Source organism: Ictalurus furcatus, chromosome 6, assembly GCF_023375685.1.
Source record: "Ictalurus furcatus strain D&B chromosome 6, Billie_1.0, whole genome shotgun sequence".
Classification (NCBI taxonomy): Eukaryota; Metazoa; Chordata; class Actinopteri; order Siluriformes; family Ictaluridae; genus Ictalurus; species Ictalurus furcatus.
Window position 1 is genome coordinate 33,076,179 of NC_071260.1, and position 27,367 is coordinate 33,103,545.

Genomic DNA, 27,367 nt, shown 5'->3' on the forward strand with positions numbered 1-27,367 from the left:
AGAAACAAAGAAAAAGTTTTATTCAATGTTCTTGCTCTTGAGCGTATCTTCACAGTGCATTCTCAGAAAACGCATACATTTGACGTAGGACTGACCTGGTAAAGTGGTAGCTCAGCGGGTGGCGGTTCTGATCGGAAGGTCGTGAGCTCAAATCCCAGCACTGCCATGCTGCCACTGTTGGGCCCTTGAGCGAGGCCCTTAACCCTCAATTGCTCAGATGTATAAATGAGATCATTGTAAGTCGCTCTGGATAAGGGCGTCTGACGAACGCTGTAATGTCGAATGGGTGCATATACCTTTAAAGCTTTACTCTGAAAACTTATTATGGTTCACTGATGCACCTTAAATCATTTTAAAGGTACATTACATCCATGTTTACAGGCAAAAATTGCACAGCAAAGGTGCAGAAGACGTACTCTTAAGGGCACCAGTCCGGTAATAAGGAAAGATGTGTGATGGCGTGAAATTTTAATATAAAATCTCTAAAAAAACAAACATGTTGGGTTATTTTTTTACACCTCGGCTGCTGTAGGTGTAGCTTGTTGTGTCGGGTATTTGGGTCAGTGTGACTCACTCTGAGTGGATAATGGGCAGCATGCTGGGTTAGGGATGTGGACCTAAAAGGAAATAGACACATTGTGTCAACATTCATTCACTGGAATTTCCACTGTTACTGTTGAGACAGAACGGCGGTCAGAAAAGGTCTGAAGTCACAGAAATCTGCTGCAAGTGCAACTTCTAGTCCAGAATAGAACTTCATTTATTATTCATTTGAACCATTCGGAATATATTTCTGTATTAACTAGACATTAAGGCAATGCATTAACTACACAAGGCCATAACTTTACTCACTAGCGTGGTTTGGCTAAATAACTAAATGGTATGCTGACAATTTTAACGATTCATTTCTTACCAAATGATATTTTGCAGTCTTAATCCAACCCATGCAGGGAAGGTTTCGAATGCCCATGCTGTCTAATCTGTGTGACATCCTTGTGGTTTAGTCAAATCTAATAAAACACTGACATTCTCTCAGCTACACAAAGCATAAATATAGCTAACTTGGTAATCATATACAGGGCAAAGGTAGCTATTTTTAACGTGGGCATTTTTGTTTTGGTCACCTTTGAAAATGAAAGTACTTCACTGTAACAGGAACACCTGCACACCTGCCCATTTATGCAGTTATCCACCAATCAGCCAATCACGTGCACGAGCACGAGCACAAAATCATGGAGTAATTGCTTTGTTTGTTTGTTTGTTTGATTGTGTCCATCAAGGACTACACGAGGCGTATGGTGTGTTGAAATGAACACACACACACACACACACACACACCCACACACACACGTTAACAGGCTGAAAAGCGAGATGGAATTATTTACGTTTGCGCCCGTGGAGCCACGCCCAGTCTCGCGGCGTTGAAATGAGCCTCTTGCGTCATGTGTCATGTCAGACGCGCGAGCCGCTCACGCTCCTGACAGCTCGGTGTTGCCCTTCAGATTTACCCCGCGGTGGACTGAAGCGCTGAAGGACTTCAGCTCCATCGGTTTGTCGGGTGAAGAGCAGCGTTCAATGGCTACCGCTCTGCTGAGGAGAAGCGCGTCTTCCACTCCAGCTCCACACGAGCCGTTTAACGCGCCTCTCACGGTCACGGTGCCCGAGACAGCGCACGGAGACGTTTTCAGACCTCAGGAGCGTCTCACAGGGAGGAACAGATTTAATGGCACCCCAGCAGATCAGCACACTCTGGTACGGTAATCTCAAAACATCTCAGGTGGTTAAAATGCACGCAGAGAAGAGCATGCGTCTCGTCTATTGAATTCCTAACAGCACCTTTCTAATTTAACAAGGGTGCTATTATTATTTTTTGTTGTTGTTGTTGTTGTTGTTGTCTCCACTCTATTTGTAAATACGTGTTTGTTTGTGTAGGAGTAGGAAAGCGTCCTTGAGGGTATGATGGTTTAATGTGAGCTCTCCAGATCAGGCGAGCAGCTGGAAGAGCTAAATTCAGATTCCAGACGAACATGTTCAGGCTGTGTGCTTAGCAATGATAGAGCTTTGTAAGGATTTGCATCTCTGACACCACTAGCAGGCAGGCAGTGCTGGAGAATATACCATCATATCTACCTCCTTCTGTAGTGTAGGCTACTTCTGTGTACTGAGAATTGTTTCCTTTTCTTCCGAGTACCGAGTCCTTAGTGGCGAACGAACCGCAGTCGTTTTGTGGGATAAGTTCTTCGTGCTGAAGCATCGTGTCTCATTAGGTATTCCGCAACTGCGATGAAACTGAATGTAGACAGTGAATGTAGTTAGAAAAGGTGGTTGTGATTTCGGACGTCCCCGGTGCTCGTTTGTGTTCGACTTTTATAAACTTTTACCGGTGAGTCTTCAGTGCAGTGAAGATTCACCAGATGTTCATCGAAGAATAATTCGTCTAGTTAGGAATTATTTCCGTTTTAGCTGCTAAACTGAAAGGTGTTACGGTGTGTAATGTCAGAAATATGTGCGGGCATGTTGTGCCATGATTGGTATGTCCACGCTTTTGTTTGTTCCTAGACCGATTATTGATCGATAAAAGCCCTGATTATTCACCAAGTCATTCACTATGTTAATCGTGTCTGAACATGTGAAATCATGTTTGCTCTCGTTTTAGATGGACAAATACATGCCACCGCAGTTCCAGACCATGCCAGAGCATAAGAAGTATAATCAGAACGGTTTCATGACCATGGACCAAGGTGTACCTTACAGCATCAACATGAACGTCTTCCTGCCTGAAGTCCCGTACTTGCGTACTGGGCTCTGTCGACCGACAAGACCCACATTGGCACCCCAAATGAAACCAGAACCCATGCATACACTCAGCTACCCGAGCTGCCACAGCAATGTGCAGTCAGCTCCTCCACCCTCAGAATACACACACCACTTCAGCCCAGCCAGCGGGACGTGCAGCTCGGCGTTCATCAAGCAGGAGACGTCGGAGATGGACTACCAAGACGGTCATCTATTCCAACTTCTGAATTCAGACCTAGACCCTGTAGTGCCTGGTCCCCACTCTGGCATTTGCTCGTCCGTGTCATCGTACAACAGCATGAATTCGTCCATTTCTCCGATAGCACGAAGAACCATGTGTGATATGGGAAGTGGGTCCACACCTCCCGGTCACCTCGGTCGGCATCATCAGCAGCCGAGCGTGCCGTACCTTCCCCCCTCCCCCCCGAACTCCGAGCCCAGCAGTCCTGACAGGAGAAAAGAACTCTTACACAAGCTGTCGCCTCCTCCCTCCTATGCTGCCAGTATTGCATGTAAACTGGTAGGGCCGGCTTTAGGCCCTCAAGCAGCTGTACCAGTACAAACACAAGCCATGCCTGCCAGGCACAACCGAAGGAGCAATCCTGATCTAGAGAAGAGGAGGATACATCACTGCAATGTCCCAGGTGAGCTGTTAGATAAGACTCTGCTCTCAGGTACTGTCCTACTTGAGCACTAGAGCTGGCTTTGCAGTTCTGAGCTGCAAACATTACCTCTCACAGCACTTAATGATTTCAAATCAAAACCTTTCACTCAGACTCTTAGGAGGATCTAGGAAATATTTTGGAAGTGCTCCAGTAACAATTCAGCGTGACAGATATTATGATCTGAAAAAAAAAGTTACTGCAAAATAATAGCAATGTGAAATGGGTATATAATCGGTGGTGAGATTCTCACACACAGTGCACGCTGTTGTCACAGGATCATGGTAGAGGTCTCATTACAAAACAGCAACAACCTAGAATTAGTGTTAATAGTGATAATTACAAAGTTATAACATTACATTAGATCCAAAACACCTGGTATTAACACTTAACAGTACGAGCTAATGTAGTGTGACGTTCCCAACACTCCTGCATAAGATATTCAGGGGTTCAGAAAGAGTGTGGAACGACATCGTGAATATTAGAACTCGAGCTCGTCTTGCCACATGTGGTGATTTATTTATTATTTTATTTCTTGCATCAGGTTGTAAGAAAGTCTACACCAAGTCTTCCCATCTGAAGGCGCACTTACGGACTCACACAGGTAAAAACCTTGGTCACACACATTCCACAAGTCTTCTGTGACTCTTGTTTATTTTTATTTTATTTTAGCAGTGAATTTGATATGTTGCATGGCAGAAGAACAACACGCGCCTGCACTTGAACGTCTGTGTTAGCTCCTCTTCCTGAGATACAAAGTGATTTTAAACGGCTCAAGACTCAGTGGAGAGATGGCATGTCCAGCATGTAACCGTATGGCGACGTGTCTTATTTCAGGAGAGAAGCCGTACGAGTGCTCCTGGGAGGGCTGTGATTGGCGCTTCGCCCGCTCCGATGAGCTGACACGCCACTTCAGGAAGCACACGGGCGCTAAACCCTTTCACTGCCCGGTGTGTAGCCGCAGCTTCTCGCGCTCTGATCACCTGGCCCTGCACATGAAGAGACACCAGAGCTAGAACCACAATGCCATGCTGGCTTACATGACTCACTCTCTTTCTGTCAGTAGAACTTGGGTGTGTTGTGTTTTCTTTGGTTTTGGCAGCTCATGAGGCACAAGTAGTAAACGGTATTGGCACTAGACCTGTAGCCTTGTGGAACACAACCACTACATGGTGGGAAATTAGCTGGGAGCTTTCATTAGCTGTTTTTTTTTTATTTTAGTAGTAGTACTAGTAGTAGTATTATATATATATATATATATATATATATATATATATATATATATATATATATATATATATATATATATATATATAATATCATAAAATGTGCCTTTCCATATTTTGAAACATAAAAGTCACTTTTAATGCGAATATATTCTTAAGTCCATTGCACCTTACCGTTAATTTCACATCTGTCCAAGTGAAATGGAAAGTTTAACTTTTTCGGAAAACCCTGTGAGACGTTAATGAGATTAACGTCCATTGTCAAAGAAGTTGCTTATGAAGCACCGAGTAAACAAAGACCCGAATCCGAAATACCAAAGATAGAAGTTCCACGCGTGTATTCCTGTACTGTCTCTGTCACAGCTAAATGATTTGAACCATTTTTTAGGTGGGGTTTTGTTTTTATTCTTAATCAAAGCGCATTACAGAAACTGAAATCGTTTATATGAGACTTTATTTGGGATGATTAGAAGATTCGATTTAATTTGGGACATTAATAGCTTTAACTTTGTGTGTAAATATTGTAATTCCTTTACTCTATTATTTATTTTTTTCAGATTATTATAATTTTTTTTTTTTACTGTATAAAGTACTTCTCTATGCACATGTGTGAATAGAGCTACGGGTTTGACGGTGTTAACGATATTAAAAAAAAGTCTTTTAGATAAGTTAAGAACTACGTGATGGGGTATTTTGGAGGGGTTTCTTTTTTTTTCTTTTTGAATAACAGCTACAGCAGATAGCGCTTCATTTTCTACGTGTAAAGCTTCCCGTGCTTTATATCGACTGTGTGGTATCGGTTATGTTTCCAGATATTCTGCTGAAGGCCTGCTCGCCTAGAGTGACACTATAATAACGATAGCAGAGATCAGATCATGGATTCTGATGAAGGACTGTAACATCTAAAGCCTTTTATATGGTTCACATCGAGACCTAATTTCACAAAGTCACTGTGTGTCTGCGTTGAAAGCAGAAGATTTCCAACACAGCGATGCGTTTGTATTTGGACAGCGTTTGAGTCACAGATTTCATACTTCATTACCAAGCCATGCATCATTATTTTCCACAGAATCATTTGTACGTGTATAAATCACAGTAAATCCCTTGCTATACGAGTCAAACTGGCATGTCCTGCTGCTCTGATCCTAGACATTGTGTCCTGCCATGTCCTTTACCACACCTGCCACGCTTTAGGCACATACCTGAATGATAATAGGTGTGGTACTATTACAGAGTAATTAAACTGAATTGATACAGCTAACACTACTGCTCTCGAACAAATGTAGTGTTATTATTAGAGAATTGGGTGTTTTCTTATATGCTGGTTCAAACCTATACTTTTCAAACCATTCGTGTGTTCAGATTGACTCATATGTACTGTACGATATTAAATAAATACTGGTCTTTTTGTTTAATATTATACAATAGAATCATGTATCAGAAGACCAAAGCACTGGGAGGTGTAGTGTGGATTTCCTGACTACGTGGACCGTGCTATATTGTTTGGATGGGTTTCATCAGGCTGTGAGAATCACATGGACCAGTCTATGGGTCAGTCTAAATGATTCAAATGATTCAATTCATTGAATCTAAACGATTCAATGATGAAAAAGAAAGCCCTGTGCTCACATCGCACCTCGACGAAAAGAGCTACAGGCCAGTGAGAAGTGGCAGCGTCTCAATAGTCTCAATCTCTGATGCTGGTTTTAATCATGATTATTAGAAGAAGGGCTTGAAGTTCCTCACGGTACGTTAAGCAGTGAAGCTCTTATTGCTGAAAATGCTCACGGAAGCTTTTCGAAGCGCTTCGTTCGAATGTGGTTTCATGTGTGCATGTGGACTAACTGGTTTCATCCTGGTTTAACCTTTGAAATAAGTAATGCAGCCGGTTTTTTTTTTTTTTTTTTTTTTTTTTAAATTGCTAGTCATTTATCTTAATTTGAAAGAAAAAGATTGGTTTATAATTTCATATAATCGTCGGCTTATGGGGATGTAAAAGCAAAACAAGCTCAACTGCTCAACAGCAAAAGGAAGGTTAGATAATTGCTGTCACAGGTATGTGACGTACATTACAGGGTTAAATCCATCAGGCAGGTGTAGTTCTGCTGCACTGTGTGCCACGCCCGGTCCCTAACGTTATACTCAGTGCTTTTTGTCCAGCAAGCACATTTTGCTGTTTTTTTTTTTTTTTTAAATTTATTTATTTTTTTATGCAACTTCTCAGAATTCAAAGCTGAAACTATCCACCATCAGCCCACGTAAATCAGTCACGTGTATTCCATACAAAATGCAACTTTATTAACTTCCATGCCTCCGATTAGATTATCATACAAGTATCATGTTAAAACTCCAAAAAATTTTAAAATTCACAGCTCAATCTTTAGGGAATAAAAAAAAAAAAACAACAAAAAAAAAACAAAAAAAAACAAAACAAAACGAAAATACAGAGAAAAAAACAAAAAAACCAAAGCACATCATATCTAGACACCTTCTGGAGAATTTCAAATAAAGAATAAAAACAACTTTTCTTTTGATTTGAAATGAAGACATTCTGTGATAGGATTCAGTGTGAAGGGATTCCCTTTTGAAACAAAAGCAGGGCAACATGTCACTCGACTCTGCAGTAAAATGAAAAGCTCTGAAATATATATTTACACATAATCACGTACACTATACATAAATACAAGAACGATACTCACAGAATATCAGGGAGGGGGGAACGGGGACGGGGGGAGACAAAATAAAGTAAATATTTAGATTAAGAAACCAAGTTGATATTGAAACTGAGGCAATACTGTACAGAAGAAGTTGAATACAAATCAGAAACGAGCGTTCACGGAGGAATTAACGAAGCGACATTGTCTTTTTGTGCTGTAGGTCCACTCTGTAGGCACCAAATTGAGCTGTAAGGGTGCCTCATACATGTACTCCAATTTCACTGTGTGATATCAAAGAGGTAAAAGTCAACCTTAATAACAGAGAAGCTGTGTCCTTCAGTCACGATGATATTTTAAGTGTAAGATAGATATATATATATATATATATATATATATATATATATATATATATATATATATATATATATATATATCCATCCAAATCCTCCCAAGGAGATGCAGACAGCATTGCTCACTAAGTGATTAATGGGCAGATGTTCACAGCTTTCATTTAAAAATGTTGTCTTTCGAAAGGTCCGTAAGGCTCAGTGCATTACAAACAGGCTTGTTACTGTACGTTAGTTTGGATCATATGTACAGGTGTATTGGTACCGGATGCACTTTTGTGCTTATGGCATCTTTTGCCTTTCTGCATGTGCTTCTTGTGTAATATATTAGGCACTCATCATTATTGCATAACTTTGACCCTGTTTGCCGTTGCAAAATTATGCGACAGAAAGTGTACTGTAAGAATGCCAGAGCAGAAAAAAAACAAACAAAAAAAAACCCAAAACCAGATGCTCCCTTTAATTATTATAACAATGTTTTCCATCGTTCCGTTTTCACAGACGAACTAAAAGGTTTATAAAAAGTGATTTGAGAACGTGCACGTGTTAATACACTTTATAAGCTTATATTTTTACTGTACAGGAGCGGAAATAATGCCAAATACAAACTGAACTGATATCGGTACAGCGACTAAATAAATAAATTAAAAATGGAAGAAAAAGAAAAAGAAAAGAAAAAATAACAGCAAAGAGAACGATGCTGATGGCTCTTGAATACTGTTTGGAAAGGGACATTCATTTCACTGGGTTGTTTGTTTTTGTTTTTCTTTTCTTTTCCTTTTACAGTTTGTGAATGGTTATAAAAAAAAAAAACCCCACTATAGAGAGTATTAGATTAGAAATGGCTGAATGTGCACAGAGGCAGCTGCTCCTCAACACTGTGTACATTTAGATGAATCGTTTAATCCCTACACATTAATCATAAGGAACAGGAGCGTTTAGGATGATAAAACCTCAAAAACTCTCCCACACAGTCCCATTATACACTGTGTACCAACAGGGAATCATCATCTCTGTATTGTAGTTCTATAAAGTTAATCCCTTGTATTTATATATATATATATATATAATAATAACAATTTAAAAAAAAAAAAACTAATAAAAAGCCCTATTTTCAATAGGTATATACAGCCTTCAAAACTGAGTAATAACTTTCACTTTCACATATATTACAACATTTTAAAAAGATTTCTTTTTACATAAAATAGCAATATGCAGATGAAGTGCCCCACATTGAGGAGATTTCTCAAAGAAAAAAAGAAAATAATAATACAGTATAAGATGATAAGATACACTGCGGATTAATGTTATGTCTGACTGAAAAGAATGCATTTCATATTTCATACTTCATCGAATAAAATAAAAAAAAAAAAAAACAAGGTGCTGATGATACACTCAAGCCCATGTACCACAGGAAACACGCATGTGTAGACAAACAAACAAACAAACAAACAAACAAACAAGAACATAATAGATTATAATACTTCAGATCACATATAAAGCAAGGTGACGTTGGGCGTGTTAGTTTTGTCATGGACACATTCCTTTTACAGCATTTCGCAAAACTGCGATTCAAATGTGTTTTGCTAGTTGATAGTATGGACATGAAGATTCCAACAGCAGTGCACATGAGTGTGTGTGTGTGTGTGTGTGTGTGTGTGTGTGTGTGTATATCACTGAGGCTTGTACTTGCCATTTGAAAGTGCTACTCTCTCACCAATCTGATGACATTCCCAACATACAATGGACGCTTTAACGTTGTATAGGATGTTAGGATGATGTTTATTTGGGATACATAATTTTTAAAAAAAATTTTAAAAAAGATTTTGTATATGTCATATACGTCTATCATCTAATATTTATCTTAAGGCCACCAAAGATGAGCAAAACACCTGACAGCTCAGAATAGATGACTTATTTAGTCTTTAACGTCTTTAACCTTCTCATTGGACATGAAAATTATGAACAAATCACTGCCACGGATATGAACATACAAGATTTGTATTTTTATTGGTTTATTTATTTGACTGTTTCATGTGTTCTTTACTGAACTTTTCTTCATTGATCGCCCTCTAGTGGCCTGTACGTGTTTGGGAATCAGGCTGAAGGTGAAACAGCTTACTGTTCAGTGCACTGGACAAGACTTGAGTGCACTATACATTTTTAAAAAATAAAAAATAAAACAACTACCTGAGCTATTTCAGATTCAGAGTGACAAAAGCGAGTCCAGTAATTCAATGATTTTGAAAAAAAAAAAAAAAATTTTTAAATACTTTAAAATATTACGAGAAGAATCTTGTGAAATGTTCAATTAAATGCCCTAGATACATCATGTGCATTATTTTTGTATGTGTGTGTGTGTGTGTGTGTGTGTGTGTCTCATGAGAGTTTATGGGAACAAAATGACCTTCAATTTGGGCAAACCTGCCAAAAAAGAAAATCTATTCTTCTGAGTGCATTCAAGTCCTTTAGGTGTGAGACTAAAATAGCAATACGTTATTGCTATTTTAAAAGTTAGAGCTACAAATCCATTACAAATATACAAGATTCTCTAGTATAGAAAAAACAAGTGGCAATGGTAGAAAACCAGCGATTTGTCCATGTTTTAAAAGCCCTCGGTTGGTGGAGTAAGTGAGACGGCCATGAGGCCTTCTCCCTCTCCCGTCACTCTAGAGTGAGTGTATTGCTCTCCTGGCTTGTATTGTCCGTTCAAGTACAAAAAAAAACCAACCAAAAAAAAAAAATAACAAAACCGGATCACGTCATCAGATACGGATCACGTATTAGCAGAAGTGTTTTGCGTTTGTGTTTTTGTTTTTGTTTTGTTTTTTTCTACACCCAAATTTCCTCAAAGCTAAAGAGGGCATTGAGCTTTGTGTCAGCCAGTCAAACATGGTGGAGGTCAGTGTTGTGTGTGATGAGTATAGTGCTCTACTGTATTAGTTTATATCAGGGCCCTTATATCTTAAGCCGAGAAAAGGATTCGAACGTGAACAGAGTACAATCGCACTCACTGGCTAATCACAGAACCGAATGCACTGTTTGATATCCCTGTTGATCACTATAAAGGACCGAAAAATGCCAGCTGAGAGTTCTTAAAGCCAAATGTACCCCATATACGTCAGTGGCTGTGCTGCAGAAAACAGTTTTAGTGTGAAAACCAACATCAGCGGAAAATGAAATATAATATATATATAAACTGCATGATATCTGTGACGTGTCACCTGCTGTGGGTATAATCTCACTCGATGATTTGCGAGCTTGTGTTATATGAAAAATCTCCAGCAACCTCACCTTAGGTATCGCTGACTAAGGGTCTCTCTCTCGCTCTCGCTCTCGCTCTAATAATCAGGTGTGCTGGCTTTTTTTTTTTTTTAAAAAATGTTGTTCCTGTAGGAACCTGGCTGCGCCTACAATATCAAGCTCCAGATCTCAGAAGAGGAAGCCATTCAATACTGCAGTTCTTCACATTGTTGATGGCAAAGGGGAAACAGACATTTTAAACGAGAACAAAACAAGGATGCTAAATATAAAAACGAACCAACAACAAAACAAAACAACAACAAAAAAATACAACTGCAGACAGAAGAACTCTCACGCAAGAACCAACAACCAGGATCTGGACAAGTGCTCCGGTTCAAGATGTCCTGAAACTTCAAGATGAGCCCAGATCTGTAGAGCATTGCTCCGTCCTTGAGGCAGACCCTGTTCAGCTCTATCAGCACATTCTGTCCATCACGCATCATTCAAAAACCTCCTCTCTCTCACTTCTCACCAGGGCCTGAGATGGCCATGACCGTGTTCAGCCCAGCTGAACAAGTGCAAGGAAAGACCCAGCTCCCCCGGCGTATATGAGTGTGTGTGTGTATGTGTGTGTGAGTGTGTGTGTGTGTGTGTGTGTGTGTGTGTGTGGGAGAGAGAGAAGGTGTGTGAAGTGGCCTTCACTCAGACCAGCATGTGTCTGCGCCGGTGCAGGGCCAGGTGGTCTGACCGTGAGAAGCTGCGATCACAGTCCGCGCACTTGAAAGGCTTCACTCCCGTATGCTTCCGATAATGCCGCGTCAACTCATCCGAGCGAGCAAACTTCCATGTGCAGCCATCCCAGGTACACTTGTACGGCTTCTCACCTAGACAACAAGATGCAGGAAAATGCAACGCAGTGAATATCATGATAAGCAGAAGTGAGTCCTAACACATACGTAAAACAGAATGGGCAAAGATTGGGCATGCCGTCCTGTAGTCGGCGCAAATATATCAGGATATATATATACAAGTTAGGTTCTGCTATCACTTACGTTATAAAACAGCTATAAACTGACTGTAAGGAAGCGCTGACACTGGAGACTCCTTCCAAAAAAATCTCCCCATATCAAAGATATCACGCAAATCTGTTCGTGTAGAGATTCAAGTCTCTACGTGAGTCGTTACTATAGTAACGACAACATATTACAGTCCCTTCATCACGCAAACCCCGCAATATTTGGAGGAGCTTGCAATTCGTTCTAAATTACCGCCGATCTGGGCCGTGTCACGTGACGTCATCACGACGCGGATTCATCCCAAGCCCTCTTGTTTCACGTGCGTCGAACGTGAGGACAGCTAAAAAGGTCTCGTTGACCAAAATGATTCATCAGCGCTGTGGGATAAAGGCAGTTATGCTATTGTGTCGCATTCAGAATGAAAAACTGTGAACTGATGAAAGTCTTCTCTCTGCATATCTATCATTTTACTACGTGTGACAATCTTGTTACATTTACAGTACATTTACGGCATTCGGCAGACGTTCTTATCCAGAGCGACTTACATTTACCTCATTTATACATCTGAGCAGGTGAGGGTTAAGGGCCTGGCTCAAGGGCCCAACGGTGGCAGCTTGATAGTACTGGGGTTTGAACTCACGACCTTCCGATCAGTCTTAACCACTGAGCTACCGCTGGCCTTGTTACGGTAAATTTCTATTGCTTTGCCTTCTTCATTTTGTCCTAAAGCGCTGAAAACCTTTGCATCCAACAGTATTTACTTCACAGTGAAAACCAAATCAGCCAAATAAACTACAAAGCCATGAAAAAAAAAGGGGGGGGGGGATCAAATAACACTACTATTACATACATCACATGAGCTGAATCGAAACGTGTGACTGACTAACCTGTGTGTGTTCTCCGATGTGCTTTTAGGTGGGAGCTCTTAGTGTAAACCTTATTGCAGCCGTCAAAGTCGCATCTATGAATGCGCCTCTTCTTAGAGTCTGGAGACTCGGACCGCCGCGGCCGTCGCATGCTCTCAATACTGAACGGTGACATGGAACTGTGACAGGAGAAATTAGAACCATGAATCATTCAGAAAACAATAAGAGTTTAAGCTTCTTCAAGTGGTCTACTGATACATTTCTCAGCAGGGCTGTTTCTGCTGTGGTTCTGAGCTTTCCGTTATATTAATATGGATGTTTTACAACGCCAGTGTAGGCTTTAAAACAAGACAATAGAATTGATCTAAAGCCAAGATATATCTGGTACCATACCGGATCAGTTACAAATGTGAAAACATATTAGCTATACGCAAAAGCAACTACGTTGAAGTGAATCACATATTACATTCAAGTTCAACACCACTGATCGAATGTAAATAATTCTACTGTATTCATTGCTATTACTTTATATTCACATACACATCACATGCATATATAGTAGGTATACTATGGACTTTGGATTTACTACACTACTACTACTACTACTACAAAAAAACAAAAAACAAAAAAAAAAAGGGAGTTTATGTGAAAAGTTTCTGTATCCTCTCGACATATCAACAACCTCAATAGTCATCATGTGTTCTTCAGGCTTACTGATATCAACCCTACGCTGTGATAACTAACCAGAAAGAAAGCATTGGAAATCTTCTAGCTTCCAGAGAAAGACAGAACTTTACATGGTCAACCACTGGATGGCGCTCTAGCACTGATTTATTTCGGCTCAACAACGTGACTAAGAAGCCAAGCCCGATCATTTCTCATCTCCAACCAACCAATTTTAGGCTCAGAGTGTTTTGATTTTCTTTGCTTTATTTGCTACCTTTAATGACAGCTCACCGCTGTGTTATGAATGGAGACTGGTCTGCCTTTTCAGGCCAAATCAATATTTTATGGCATCACATCTTTAATGGGCAAAAGAAACAAAACAAAAAACCCCTGTCCATTATTAACGTATGTGTGGGTTCGTGATGGCTCTAGGGTAATGGAATATTGATACATGTGAGTGCAAGGCTGTTTTTCAATAGTGAGAAGCGGTGGCAGTGCATTTGCGTGGGTTGTGGAGTGTACGAGCTGAGCACAGACGGATCACAGAGCAGTGTCATGTCGCTGTGCATTTGTTTTTGTTTTTCTCTCTTCTCATTTTTGGCCCCCTGCATGGTGATTGGCATGGCCCGGGCAACTGGTGAGACCTGAGGACGAGGAGCTAGACGATGCTTCCCGCAAGCTGTCTCCACGACGCGCTGCCCACTCTCAGTTTCCACCCTGCTCTACAGATCACCTGTAGGTGTTGGAACGCGCCCGGGCTGAGGCCTAGCCGATGTGAGCCAATGTGTCAGAAATGAAGCTGAACTCTAGATCCCTTCCGCCTCTACTCGGAACGAGCGAACGCACACTTATACACAGTGTAGAGAGCAGCGAGAGTGTAGGAAGATACAACGCGAAAGCAAGGGCAAAAAGACAGGGGGAGTGAACGAGAGAGCGAAAGAGACATAGTAGTGTGTTCTCTAGTCCAAATGAATGTCAGTAGTTGAAGAAGAAAGAGGGGGGAGGTCGGAACTCCGAAAAGCCCTTTATGTGAGGGTGATACGCACTGATGGGAGTTAGCGAGGAGAGAGTGAGGAGTTACAGTGGAAAGATTTTCAGCAGCGAGCTCTCTTACAGGATGTTTACACTCTGACTTCACTCCAGAGGACGCCATAAGAAGCACATACATAATGTCTGATTCGATCCGATTCAGCTGATCCGTAAAACACAGAACGCAGGTCTTAGTGTGTAGCTGTGTGGGGAGGAAAAGGCTAATAAATACAGTGCAACACAACACACACAGCCCAGTGTAAACAGGACACCTTGAACCCTGCATAACCCCGACATCCTGGCTTTGTTTTTCTCTGTGTGAGTGTGTATGTGAGTGCCTGTGTGTGTGTGTGTGTGTGTGTGTGTGTGTTTGGGTTGGTTTGGGTGTGGTTGTGCGTCAGGGTGGGGTAAGGGAGGACGGATGGCCGGGAATGGGGGGGGGGGGGGGGGGGGGGGTTATGAAGCCACCTGTGTAAGGGGATGAATCACTGAAAAGCCAAACCGGCCAATAGTAATGACTTGTAATTAATGAGTGTCGTAATACTTCAAGAGAATTTAAGCAAGAGTAACTGAAACACAAGCTGTGCGACTGTACTAAGGCAAAGAGAGGGAGATGGAGAGGGGATGAACCTGGAGGATCTGCAGACACTATGCTGCAGTGAAGCCAAATCATGCGGAACAGCCAGAAAGCGTGGCCGTCAGAGGTGGACGGTATTAACACTACTCTCACTCTCACACGGTTATAGTAAATACACGTGAAAACTGTCCATTCGTTACTACTCTACACGTACGAGCAGTTTAAAACTGTACCACAGGGTACGTTTTTTTATTCTTAATTAAGTACATGTATATAGAGCAGCTCAATATTATTACAGGGAATACAGTGCGGGTCATACAGTAAGGTTTAGATCAGAATTATACGATTTATACCCTACGTAGTGAGCGTATTTAGTGAAAAGTACACCAGTTGAGGTTCGGCCTGACGGATGCAGGCCTGTGCAGCTTGCTCGTTGCCTGGTTTAAGCCACGATCATCTTAATCGTGTATAAACTGGCTTTTCAAACTGTCAAGTCTGTCACATATCTTTAATAAAAGCCTGTCGTTTTGGGGTTTTTTTTAAAAATTATTATTATTATTATTTCGTGTGCGATCATTTGTAGCAGTAATATCATTCGTTCATCTCTTTTCATGTAATCCGAACCCTATCTCTTGTCCGATTTAATAGGAATAAACAAAAACAGGAAAGCCTTTGTGTAGACATGGCCAACGTTTAAATTAGCACACATACGAGGTTCATCTCGGCGTATTACTGCTAAAGTTTCTACAGAGAAGACGTGTACGATTTTAATAACGTGCGTGTGTCAATGCATGTGTTTATATCATACGTGTCTCCATTCACTCTTAATGAATAGTTGAGGTGAGGATCTCACAACCATCATGCATATAAGTATAAATTCGATAAGTTTGTGCAGCAAGTACTGTGTGTCACTTAGACTCACGACATGGCCAAAAGTATGTGGACACCTGACCATCATACCCATATGAGGTTCGTCCCTAAACAATTGGCACAAAGGTAGAAGCAGAGAATTGTGCAGGATGTCTTTACATGCTGTAGCAATACCATTTCCTTTCACTGGAATTAATGGGAGCAGACCTGTTCCAGCATGACGATGCTCCTGTGCACAAAGCGAGCTCCATGAAGACATGGTTTGCCAAGCTTGGAGTGGAAGAACTCGAGTGCCCTGCACAGAGCCCTGACCTCAACCCCGCTGAACACCTTTGGAATGAACTGAAATGCAGACAGCGCCCCAGGCCACCTCGCATGACATCAGAGCCTGACCTCAGTAGTGCTCTTGTGGCTGAACGAGCACAAATCCCTACAGACACGCTCCGAAATCTAGACGGAAGCCTTCCTAGAAGACTGGAGGTTATTATAACAGCAAAGGGGAACTCAATCTGGAAGGGGAGGTTTAAAAAAGCACATACGGCTGTGATGGTCCACAAAGTTCTCCCCATATGGTGTACTCGTAAATGGTACCATGCATGAACACTTACTAATCATCCTTACTTACTCATTCATTTTAGTTTAATAAGGTTTTTTGGCTACTCTTATACTCTAGAGCAATTGTAATTGTAGTTGAGGTGTTCCTGTGTGTGTGTGTGTGTGTGTGTGTGATACTTATGGAACTGGGAAGAATCTGCCAGGGCCACTCTAATAATAGAACAGCATCTCTTCCCCCTAGCATTCATGAATATGGAGAATGCCATGGAGAACGTGTGTGGTTCGTTTTACACACACAGGCTTGAACACACCGAGACACACATCACCTGAGGAGATTTATACACACGTGGGAGGAGAGTGCTTAAGACGGCGCTCCAGGCATCTGGAAGTTTCCCCCACAGGGCTGATCAGGTGCACACGCCTCTCCCTCTATCCCTCACTCCCCTGCATGGCGGCCCATCTGATGACTCACATCTCATAAAGTGTGACATTTAAGAATGATAGCGCTTGTCGCCTCTCTCTGAGTGCTGCCATATGCTGGGGTTTTTTTTTTTTTTTTTTAGGCCAGGTCGAGTCAGGGTGCAAAAAGCTTCCTCTCAGTCTGCTTAAGAGAAGCACTGTGGATGAGACAGAGCCCGTTCGAGGTTATTCAGAGCGGACACTGACAGCTATGTGTGTCCGAGAGTTATTTTCACCTCTGAGGGTGAGACGGTGCCAGCAAACCCATGCACCTACACCTACAACTACACACTGCATCCCACACAACACAACAGCAGTGACCTGCAGTGAATTGCAGCACTTTAGAGCCATGCTTAAAACAAAATGCACACGTTCAGTGTTAAATGACTGTGGAGTCGGACATTAAATACTCTTATAAGCCACATGGTTGAAACTATTCATGTTATCTTTATATATATATATATATATATATATATATATACACACACACACTACATACTGTATATGTACATGTATATATACAGTACGTTACAGTACAGTAAAGTACAGTAACTTATATATATATGTATAATCACTCATGTCATCACAGTTATAAGTAGTCCTTCGCCTCTAGTTTAATTTAGTTTTTTTTTTTTTTTTAATGCAGTTGCAGTCTGAGAAACCGAAACGTCCTCCGTGCTGAAGATGTTCCCGTGACTTAAATCGTTCTGACGGCTGCAAAGCATTGCCAATGGATACTCCTTCCATGAATGTTCAAATGTTCTGCCAGAAAGTGTCCACCATATCACTATATACTGTAATACTTCACCATAGCAATGATTATAAGTTTTTCTTTGTTTAAAAAATTTAAATAAAAATAAAAAAACATACAGGACGTTTTAAAAATGTGTTTATTATTAACCTCGGAATATTTCAGCGAGTTGTTACTATAGAAACATGAACATATTCGAACGAGTGAATGGGGTATAAACCTGTGATTTGAAGTAGAGTTGGCACTGCCAGAGCTGTGCTGTTGCAGATGAATTAATTAATCAGCAACTTCTGAGCAAGCAGATTCGAGAATTCAACAGCACTCTGGAATAATCTCATTTTATGAGCTAGAGTGAATACAGCTGCACACTCTCTCTCTCACACACACACACACACAGACACACACACACACACACACTCTGAATCTCCCTCCCCACCCTTCCTCACTTCTGTAAACACCCAAAAAGCACCTCAGTCAAACAGCACGTTTTTAAAAACCCTGGTTAAACCTCGGCTCTGGCGTGCCAGCTGAGGCAAAGTCCCACGTCCATGGCACACTCCCAGCAAAGGGAAACATTTACTCTGCGCTCTTCCAGGAGACTGTGACACAGAACAGAATCCTGGAATACTTTCCAAGCAGTTTAAATAACAAGAGGATGGCTGGGCTGGTCAGTTGTGTGAGTCTGGCCAGGAAATAGTCACAGAGTTTATAAGCGGTGATAAGACGGAAGCCTGGCTGAGACCAGCGCACTGACTCTAATGAGAGATGCCTTCAATCATCTGAGACACCAGGACACATCTTCATGACACATCTGCCAGAGGTGAAGCATTCCACAACCCACTTCAGCATTTAAACCCTTTTCAATCCGTGCAGGCGAACGGCACTGAATGGAGGCAGAAAATAGCATTCGAATATGGTATGCATCATGAGTACTATGCATCATGAGTACTATACTAAAATATGCTTACACTCCCACTCATAACTCAAGACCTCTCTCTCACTCTCTCTCTCTCTCTCTCTCTCTCACTCTCTCACTCTCTCTCTCTCTCACACACTCTCTCACTCTCTCTCTCTCTCTCTCACTCTCTCACACTCTCTCTCACGCTCTCTCTCACTCTCTCACGCTCTCTCACTCTCACGCTCTCTCACTCTCTCTCTCACGCTCTCTCTCACTCTCTCTCTCTCTCTCTCTCGCTCTCTCTCTCTCACTCTCTCACTCTCTCTCTCACGCTCTCTCACTCTCTCACGCTCTCTCACTCTCACGCTCTCTCACTCTCTCTCTCACTCTCTCTCTCACTCTCTCTCTCTCTCTCTCTCTCGCTCTCTCTCTCTCACTCTCTCTTGCTCTCACTCTCTCTCTCTCACTCTCTCTCTCTCTTACTCTCTCTCTCTCACTCTCTCTTGCTCTCTCTCTCTCGCTCTCTCTCACTCTCTCTCTCACTCCATAGTTTTCTTTTTTACCTCGTTTTTTTGTCATTTTTATTTTTTTAATTTTTTACTTTTTTTCTTTTACACTTTTATTATTTATTTATTTATTTATTAATGAAATTTTTTCCATTATCTACTATGTCTCACAAAAATTTGGAGGAATCTAAATGACTAAATAAAAGGACAATTTAAAAGTCAAAAGTCTCTGTCACTCTCTCTCTCTCTCTCTCTCTCGCTCGCTTTCTCTCACTCTCTCTTGCTCTCTCTCTCTCTCTCACTCTCTCTTGCTCTCTCTCACTCTCTCGCTCTCTCTCTCGCTCTCTCTCTCTCTTGCTCTCTCACTCTCTCACTCTCTCACTCTCTCTCTCACTCTCTCTTGCTCTCTCTCACTCTCTCGCTCTCTTGCTCTCTCTCTCGCTCTCTCTCTTGCTCTCTCTCTTGCTCTCTCTCTCTCGCTCTCTCTCTCTCTCTTGCGCTCTCTCTCTCTCTCTCTCTTGCTCTCTCTCTCACTCTCTCACTCTCTCTCTCACTCTCTCTTGCTCTCTCTCTCTCGCTCTCTCTCTCTCTCTCGCTCTCTCGCTCTCTCACGCTCTCTCTCTCTCTCACTCTCTCTCTCTCTCTTGCTCTCTCTCTCTCTCGCTCTCTCTCTCTCTCACTCACTCTCTCTCACTCTCTCTCTCACTCTCCTTGCTCTCTCTCGCTCTCTTGCTCTCTCCCCTCTCTCTCTCTCTCTCTCTCTCTATTAGTCTATAGTATTAGTCAGAGTCGACAGACTGCATACACAGTATAATGTGTTTGTGTGTATAGAAATGTTACTCACTCCTGCACTGCTCGTGCTATAGACAGCGCGGTGGATCCTGTTTCGTTGACGCTGTCCAAGGTTACATTTGGCAGGTCGTCATCATCACTGTCACTTCTGATTTGTCTCGGGGACAAGCCGTTTAGGTCTGATTGTGCTGCTGTGTGAGGTAGAGAACAAGTTAGTTGTGTCGCCAATGTACTTTTACACAGTTACACTCAGAGACTTCATTTCAATTTCATTTGCTCACTAAAGGCCAAATGCATCACTATAATTGGTTATCATTAACCACAATTTTCTGTAATGATAATAATCCAGTGTGTAATATATCAAAATTGGAGCGTGGGCTTAGGAACTGGCTGGCATGATTTTACATGATTTTACATAGGCAAATGCACACAGTGTACATTCACACACATAGGACAAAACGATTCTTTGTTGAGGTACATCAATACTTGTGTGATTTTCAACATAACTGCTATCCACTGCATCAGTGTCATTATCATGGACAAGAACGGTGACACATTTCTCAGATTTAGAAAGAAAGAAAGAAAGAAAGAAAGAAATGAAATGAAAACCTGTTTACTTGATAGTCTCCTATAATGGGAGTCGAAGGGCAGTCAATAAATATTTATGCAAAACATTTATTTTTGTAGAACAAAAATGAAAAATAACAATTAAAGTATTAAGCTCTAGACTTGTATCACTCATTACATTATTCGGGTATGAAAGGTTTTTTTTTTTTTTTTTCAGGGGGAAGAATTTGTGATTATGAGTTACTAATGAAGGCATAGATGCACCTCTGTTTCTGCATGATGATGTCTGGACCAGGGGGGGAAAAATTGTATATCTATCTATCTATCTATCTATATATATATATATATATATATATATATATATATATATATATATATATATTACTGTTGGAAAGTTACAGTGGGGTAAATAAGTATTGGGCGGGTTAACCTTAAGGCTAGGGTTCCACTTTATTACACATAATTTGATTTATGAACTTTAATGCTGTGAATTCTTTATATTTCCAGATTCCTTGAGTTAATACTGATGTCTGGTGAAAACTTCATGTGAATAACCTCATTGGAAAATATATTTACTGAATAGAATGTTGACTTGTCCAATACTTATTTCCCCCGCTGTATATATAAAACTACATATGAACATCACTGGTTAAAGATTCTCCTATGTCTGGTTCATATAAGTTTTAGTTTCCAATTTACGTGCTTTAACCACGATATATTTTATGCTTATTTATGCGTACAGAATTCACCACTGACTGCCATTATAAAAGCGTTTCAGGTAAATATATCTTCCGCTCTTTTCTCAGTACAGGGAAATGTGCAGAAATTATACTGTGTGATAATCTCATATACAACACAGATCTGATGGATGTTAATTAGCTTGAAAATCACTGGAGTGTTCTGTTAATTACATAAAGAATTATTTTGAATATTAGCGTGTGTGTGTGCGTGTGTGTGTGTGTGTGTGTGTGTGTGTGTGTGTGTTAATCTATGTTAAATCATGTTAGTAACGTCCGTCTTCTATATTCTGTCCCGGTACACAGTCAGCCATGCATCGCCATCATGATCACTACACTACATCAGTTCTAGAAAATAAGAGTAGCATTTTCTCTGATCAGCCACGCAAACAGCACATAAGCTGCAGAGAAATCAGCTACTCGGTGTTTTAAATCAACTGCAATAATCTCTTATTAATTTACCAGAGAGCAGAAAATACCAAATATTTTACAGCACAAGGTTACGAAACACATGCAAATGAGAAACGCCGCAGCATTCCGTTGGTTTATCGAGGGTCTTCCCTCTTTATATTTCAGTCAGTATTGATTTGACTACCGAGTTGTTTGATATCAGTTGTTTATTGGTCTAGCGGGTGTCATCTTAACGCTTAACTTCTTACACTGCAAATTATCAGCCATATAGTTTATTAGTGCTGTTGTGACAGAGCATTATCAAATAGTTAGGATATTATGAAATAGTCTGAATATTTGTATCAACTCAAATATTAAGCAGTTTTATTCTTTTGTTCTCAGATTGCATGGTAATATTTCATAAGGAAGGGTTCGAGCATTTCATGTTTGTCACCAGGCATCACACTTTTTGTTGTTTTAACGAGCCAGCTCCAGAGAACGTCTGACAGATGTAACGCATGCTTCCCATATTTTTCCCCCGCATAGTTTGTTTGTACTCATAGGGGCGGATGTGGATCAGGTGGTAGAGCGGGTTGTCCACTAATCATAGGTGTGGAGGTTCGGTTCACGCCCACATGACTCCACATGCCGAAGCGTCCTTGGGTAAGACACTGAACACTGAGTTGCTCCGGATGTCAAGTCCTTACATGGCAGCTCTGCTACCATTGGTGTGTGTGTGTGTGTGTGAATGTTGGTTGAACCACAAAGGTTAAAAAAGCGCTATATAAGTGCAGACCCTTTGGTCCTATACTCCATTTTATCATACACTCGATAGATTTCTTGATCGAGTCACCCACCCGGTCGATGTTATGAGTTTTGTATTTATTTACAGAATCAGAAAACACAACTTCATCGTAATATACTGTAGCTGTTTTTCTATTTTGAAAAGTTACCATATCTGCTCTGCTTCTCTGTATAAAGCAGTTAATGTCATTTTCACATGCATACGGCGGTTTTCGTCTTTAACGTGACGTCTACAGCGCCACGCTCGCTATGGATAGGAAAGAGATATGATAAGAACATTCATTTTGACAGAATTTACAGTAAGTCTTTATGATTCCAATTCTTGCCTTATCACTGCTTTATTATTATTATTATTATTATTATTTATTATTATCATTATTATTATTATTATTATTATTATTATTCCTTCATAATTTATTCTTTCGGATTATGTTAAACTCACAAAGTCATTATTGTAAAAAATAATAATAAATTATTGCAAAAATTAAAAATGTCTAAAAAATTTTGAAATGACATTTTCCTGTGATATCGCTATATATCACCAGCTGTATATCTCTCTATCAGCGCCTGGGCAGAGTCAGATTGTCAGCAGACTCCATTTACACCCTCTCACACACTCCTCCACCCATGCTGAGCTACAACATCTCCCCAGCCCAGGCAGAGCTCTGAGCAAACACCACACATCTTACACCACACCAGATGCAATGTCTTACACCACATTCATCCAGCAGAGTTTTTATCTTCTGATAGGTTTCTTTTGTATGTCCCTCGATCCCGTATAAAAACGAAGGCGGATAGAGCTCTTTCCGTCTCCGCCCCTCTCTTATGGAATCCATTGCCACTGGATATCCGCCTCGCACCTTCTATTATCGTTTTTACAAAGCAGCTGACAGCGTATCTCTTCTCCCAGGCGTTTTAATCTCATGTTTACTATTGTCTATTGGTTTTATTCTGTTTTCTATTTCATTTTATCTTACTCCGTGCAGCACTTTGGTCAGCTTTGCTGTGTTTAAATGTGCTATAGAAATAAAATGTACTCACATACTTACTTACAAGGTAACGTACATGTAGTGACTCCCTGTAACTGCCCTGGGTGAACCCAGTGCTCAGTCCGTCAGATTTTCTGAGTCAGTGTCTTGTCTCATCGATGATGCAAGAACGTCCATCTAGAGTATCTCAGTGGCATGGAGAGGACAGCCCTGGCTGAGGTGCCACAAACACTCAGCAGAACTTCTGACACACCCTCCCATTAAAGATTCACTGGATTCATTACTACAGCCTGGAGCATGGCCGTCTTACTCAGACTCCTACTCTGACTAGACAGAGCTCAGTATAGTGGCCTGCTACCACACACACACACACACACACACACACACACACACACACACGTTCAGAGCCAACAGTGATCTCTACATTGGCTCTGCATTAAGCCATCCAATTTAGCTAAACTGTTGGTCAGTATGCTTCGGGAAAATGTCCATATAAAGGCAACGACAAAAGCTGAGTTCAAGAGAGGTAGTGAAGCAAACCCCAGGATTTCTTTCTGCTGTTGTTTCCAGCCTAAGCTTGTTTCCATGGTAACCTCACCAGAGACCGAGCTGTAGACAAGGGCACACAATTCCTTTTAAAATGATAGCCAACCTGTGTGTGTGTGTGTGTGTGTGTGTGTGTGTGTGTGTTTGCACGCTTTGTGATTTTGCCTGTAAGTGCCCCGAACTTGTGCTATCTCCCAGCTATATCACGGGCCGCCGCTCAGCTGACTCCACCCAAGCCTGACTCCATTTCCTCTGTGCTTCAGTACAGCTCCCTGGGTGGAGTCCGTGCTGCTTAAACAGCCACCCACCTTCAGTATCCGTCCCACCCGATTATGCAAACTTTGTTTTTCCTCTCCTTCCTCCCCGCAAGCTGCGCCCAGCCATGCCCAGTCCTTTGGGACCAACACCAGTCCCAGATAAACAACTGGTTACTAAGACACGGCTCCCCCGGTGCCTGTCCGGAGCCGATCTTTGCTCAGTAGCAACACCCAGAGCCTGGTGGGTTTGGGCCAGATCTTCTCCGCAAGCCCTTCGCTTGCTTTAAAACGCAGCCCGACAGAACAGCTGGTGAGGTCTAGCGAGTTCGGGGGGAAGCTTGGCCTGAGACATATGTTTTTGATTAGCCAGGGTGGTGCAGGCCCGAGCCTGGTCTCTGTTACCTGAACTGGAGGCTAAAGCACAGGGAAAATATCACACTTAGGAGAAGCCATTTTCATCTTCCAAAATCCCCTCCCAGCTCACCAAAAACACATTAGTGCCTGGAGACACCCACACCACAAGAGAGTGCAGGACGTGGGTCTGTACAGTACTTGAGTTGGAGGCTGTTGACATTTATTTCTTCTTTTCATCTTTGATCTCGAGTGGGCTTTTTGAGGCACAAAGACCCGAGTCATAGACGAAGCAGGGCCAGACAGAACGTACACATCAGGACCTGCACAGGCGGCTGAGGACAATTAAGTCTATATCTACACATGTTCAGGAGATCCACAGTAGTGTGCAAGGAATACTAATGTCTAATCAAATACGTTTAACCTCACGAGGAGCCGCAGAGACCTTTCGAGAACTGACGCTTTAATCATAAAGACTATGTTGCTCGTGCTAAACATACTTTCAGCTCACTCCATACTATGTGACGTTGTCGTATACCACTGTAGCAGAGTAATGATTTATGATCCCACTATCCAGTCTCACCCAGAAGAGGATAGGTCCCTGTCAAGGTTTCCTCCTCAGGGAATTTTTCATTGCCACTGTCACCTCTAACTTGCTCATAAGGGATCTAAAGCTACAGTTAGATGCTCGTTAAGCTACTTAAGTGACAATATTGTTAAAATTGATATACAAATAAAATGGAATTAAATATCAAAGGAAAATATTTTATGCTGTCTGAGGAATCTTTGTATGAAATTAAGAATCTGTAGATCCTGAAAATGATATTAGTACGGAAAAGAGTTACGGACATTTCTCCTGACAGATTAAATAAATATATCAGAGTTTTTGGTGTTGGTGTCAGACCTTCTTAATCATCCAGTCTGAGTTAACATGACTTATACCGTGACAAGTGCTCCCTCACCTTTGCCCTGGTTCTTGGCCTCGTCCAGCAGAGGGACCATGATGGTGGAGTTGAGATGGTTGGAGGGCGAGCGCACCGCTGTAGTGTACATTAGCGGCAGGGACTGCACCACCACGGGGATGCGCTGCACCTGTCTGGCCAGTTTGCTGGGACTGGAAGGCGGCACTGGGTGGATGATGTGTAAATATGACTGGCCTCGGACCCCCGAGGAAGAGCCCACCAGAGGCCCAGGAGTCAACACTGAGGCCTTTCCTGAAGAGATGGAGGCGATGACAGAAGGCGATGACGATAAAGGCGAAGAGGAGGAGGATGGAGAGAAGGCCGAAGTGATGGGCGAGGCAGTGGACGAAGGAGGTGAGGACCGAGTCTTGTTGATCGACAGGTCCACGGGTTCTGTCTGAGTGTGAAAGTGCTCAGAAGAGAGCAGGTCCTCCGGTGGCTCTGCCTTCACTTTGCTAAGGAGAAGGGGCACCGCCTCCATATCAGGGTAGCTGTGCACTTTAGGGGACTGAGGAGGAGAGACAGAGACAAAAACAAGGCTATTAAGTCATATCCGAGCTGTTGTGCAGTATGCTTCAAAACAGGCAGCAACACTTATATGGGTATAAACACTGCAACACACAAACTTTCACCCAGATGAGCTCTCTCACACAGTGACACCATTTTGGAGGTTTAAGATATGACATCACAAGGCTGGGATGAGTGCCATTTGCTGCATTTGTGTCGCTCTTGTGCTTCTCCTCTCAATCCCTGTGACTCATCCCTCATGGCTCCACTCATATCTCCTCTCGAATCTGTTCTCCACCACTGCAAAAACATCATATGGGTCCAATTTCCTGACCCTCACTGGCACTGTCATGTGCCTCAGAGGAGCTATGTGTTAGTGGATCAGCCAGGGCGTCCCTCCAACCTCTCTTTCTCTCTCACACACATGCACTCTCTCCCGACGCTAATCCAAACATAACGAACCTGCTCAGGAGCGTGTCTTTTTCAAACATTTAAAACTCATACTTGCACGTGATATTTGTTGACTCCGTACCCTGTGCATTTCCGAGACCGTTCCCAAGCACCGGATTTAACAAATCTTAAAAGGGCAGCAGGTCGGAACGGCAAAGGACAGGAAGGTGAACAGTGCAGTCTGTCGACAATGCAGTCTTAACTGCTATGAAGTGAGAGCTCTGAGCAGAGAGAGAGAGAGAGAGAGAGAGAGAGAGAGAGAGAGAGAGGGTGCAGGATAAAGACTGAGCTCTTGGACTCTCAGCTAATCAAGACAGAGCAGCACATTATCCACAGAAGGAAAGTTCTGAAATCACCATGGCAGCTGAAATGAACATGGTGGTGGATAATCATCCCATCGATGCTTTCACGGTCGTTTGAAGCCTACGAGATGTCTTACAGACCTGTGAATCACCAGCACAGTGAAGCAGCATCTCAGTCTGAAGCACAAATGGTGGCCGTTTTCAAAGGTTAAAGATCAGAGCCTACAGTACGGCCACAAGGTCAGGATTATCACAAATGTGGAAGACAGAAAAGCTCGTGCGAGTCTCAAAACAAACACTAGCCTTTCACTCTGATTAGCAGGACACCGTGTCTCACTAGGATTTATTCAACTCAGTAGAAATCAATTCAAATGTTTTGCCAGGTCTATTTTTCACATGTAAGCAGTGTGTGTGTGTGTGTGTGTGTGTGTGTGTGTGTTTCTCTCAATGCATTTCAAAAAAAAAAAAGTTTTTGTGGAAGGTCAGTCATTTTATTTTATTCCCATAAAAGGATATAAACAACCTGTTTACACTACAACTGAATGAGATTTGTGTGGCAGTCTGGGAAGACCCACCGCTGAGGCTACTT

The 27,367-nt window shown here is 41.9% G+C and overlaps 2 protein-coding genes across 2 annotated transcripts in view; one reads left to right on the forward strand and one right to left on the reverse strand.

Moving 5' to 3' along the window:
* Positions 1-1,378: 1,378 nt before the first annotated feature.
* klf5b (Kruppel-like factor 5b) lies at positions 1,379-4,699 on the forward strand. Its single transcript, XM_053627735.1, has 4 exons — positions 1,379-1,752; positions 2,657-3,440; positions 4,003-4,062; positions 4,296-4,699. The coding sequence occupies exons 1-4, from the start codon at positions 1,450-1,452 to the stop codon at positions 4,472-4,474; spliced, it is 1,326 nt and encodes a 441-aa protein (XP_053483710.1). The 5' UTR covers positions 1,379-1,449; the 3' UTR covers positions 4,475-4,699.
* A 5,338-nt stretch (positions 4,700-10,037) lies between these two features.
* The window catches only part of klf12b (Kruppel-like factor 12b), a 40,095-nt gene continuing 22,765 nt past the window's right edge, over positions 10,038-27,367 (reverse strand). The window contains exons 3-6 of the mRNA XM_053627736.1: positions 25,520-26,027; positions 19,969-20,107; positions 12,835-12,992; positions 10,038-11,815 (exon numbers count right to left, since the gene is read on the reverse strand). Coding sequence (XP_053483711.1) covers positions 11,634-11,815; positions 12,835-12,992; positions 19,969-20,107; positions 25,520-26,027 — 987 coding nt within the window. The 3' untranslated portion in view covers positions 10,038-11,633. The remainder of the gene's footprint in view (positions 11,816-12,834; positions 12,993-19,968; positions 20,108-25,519; positions 26,028-27,367) is intronic.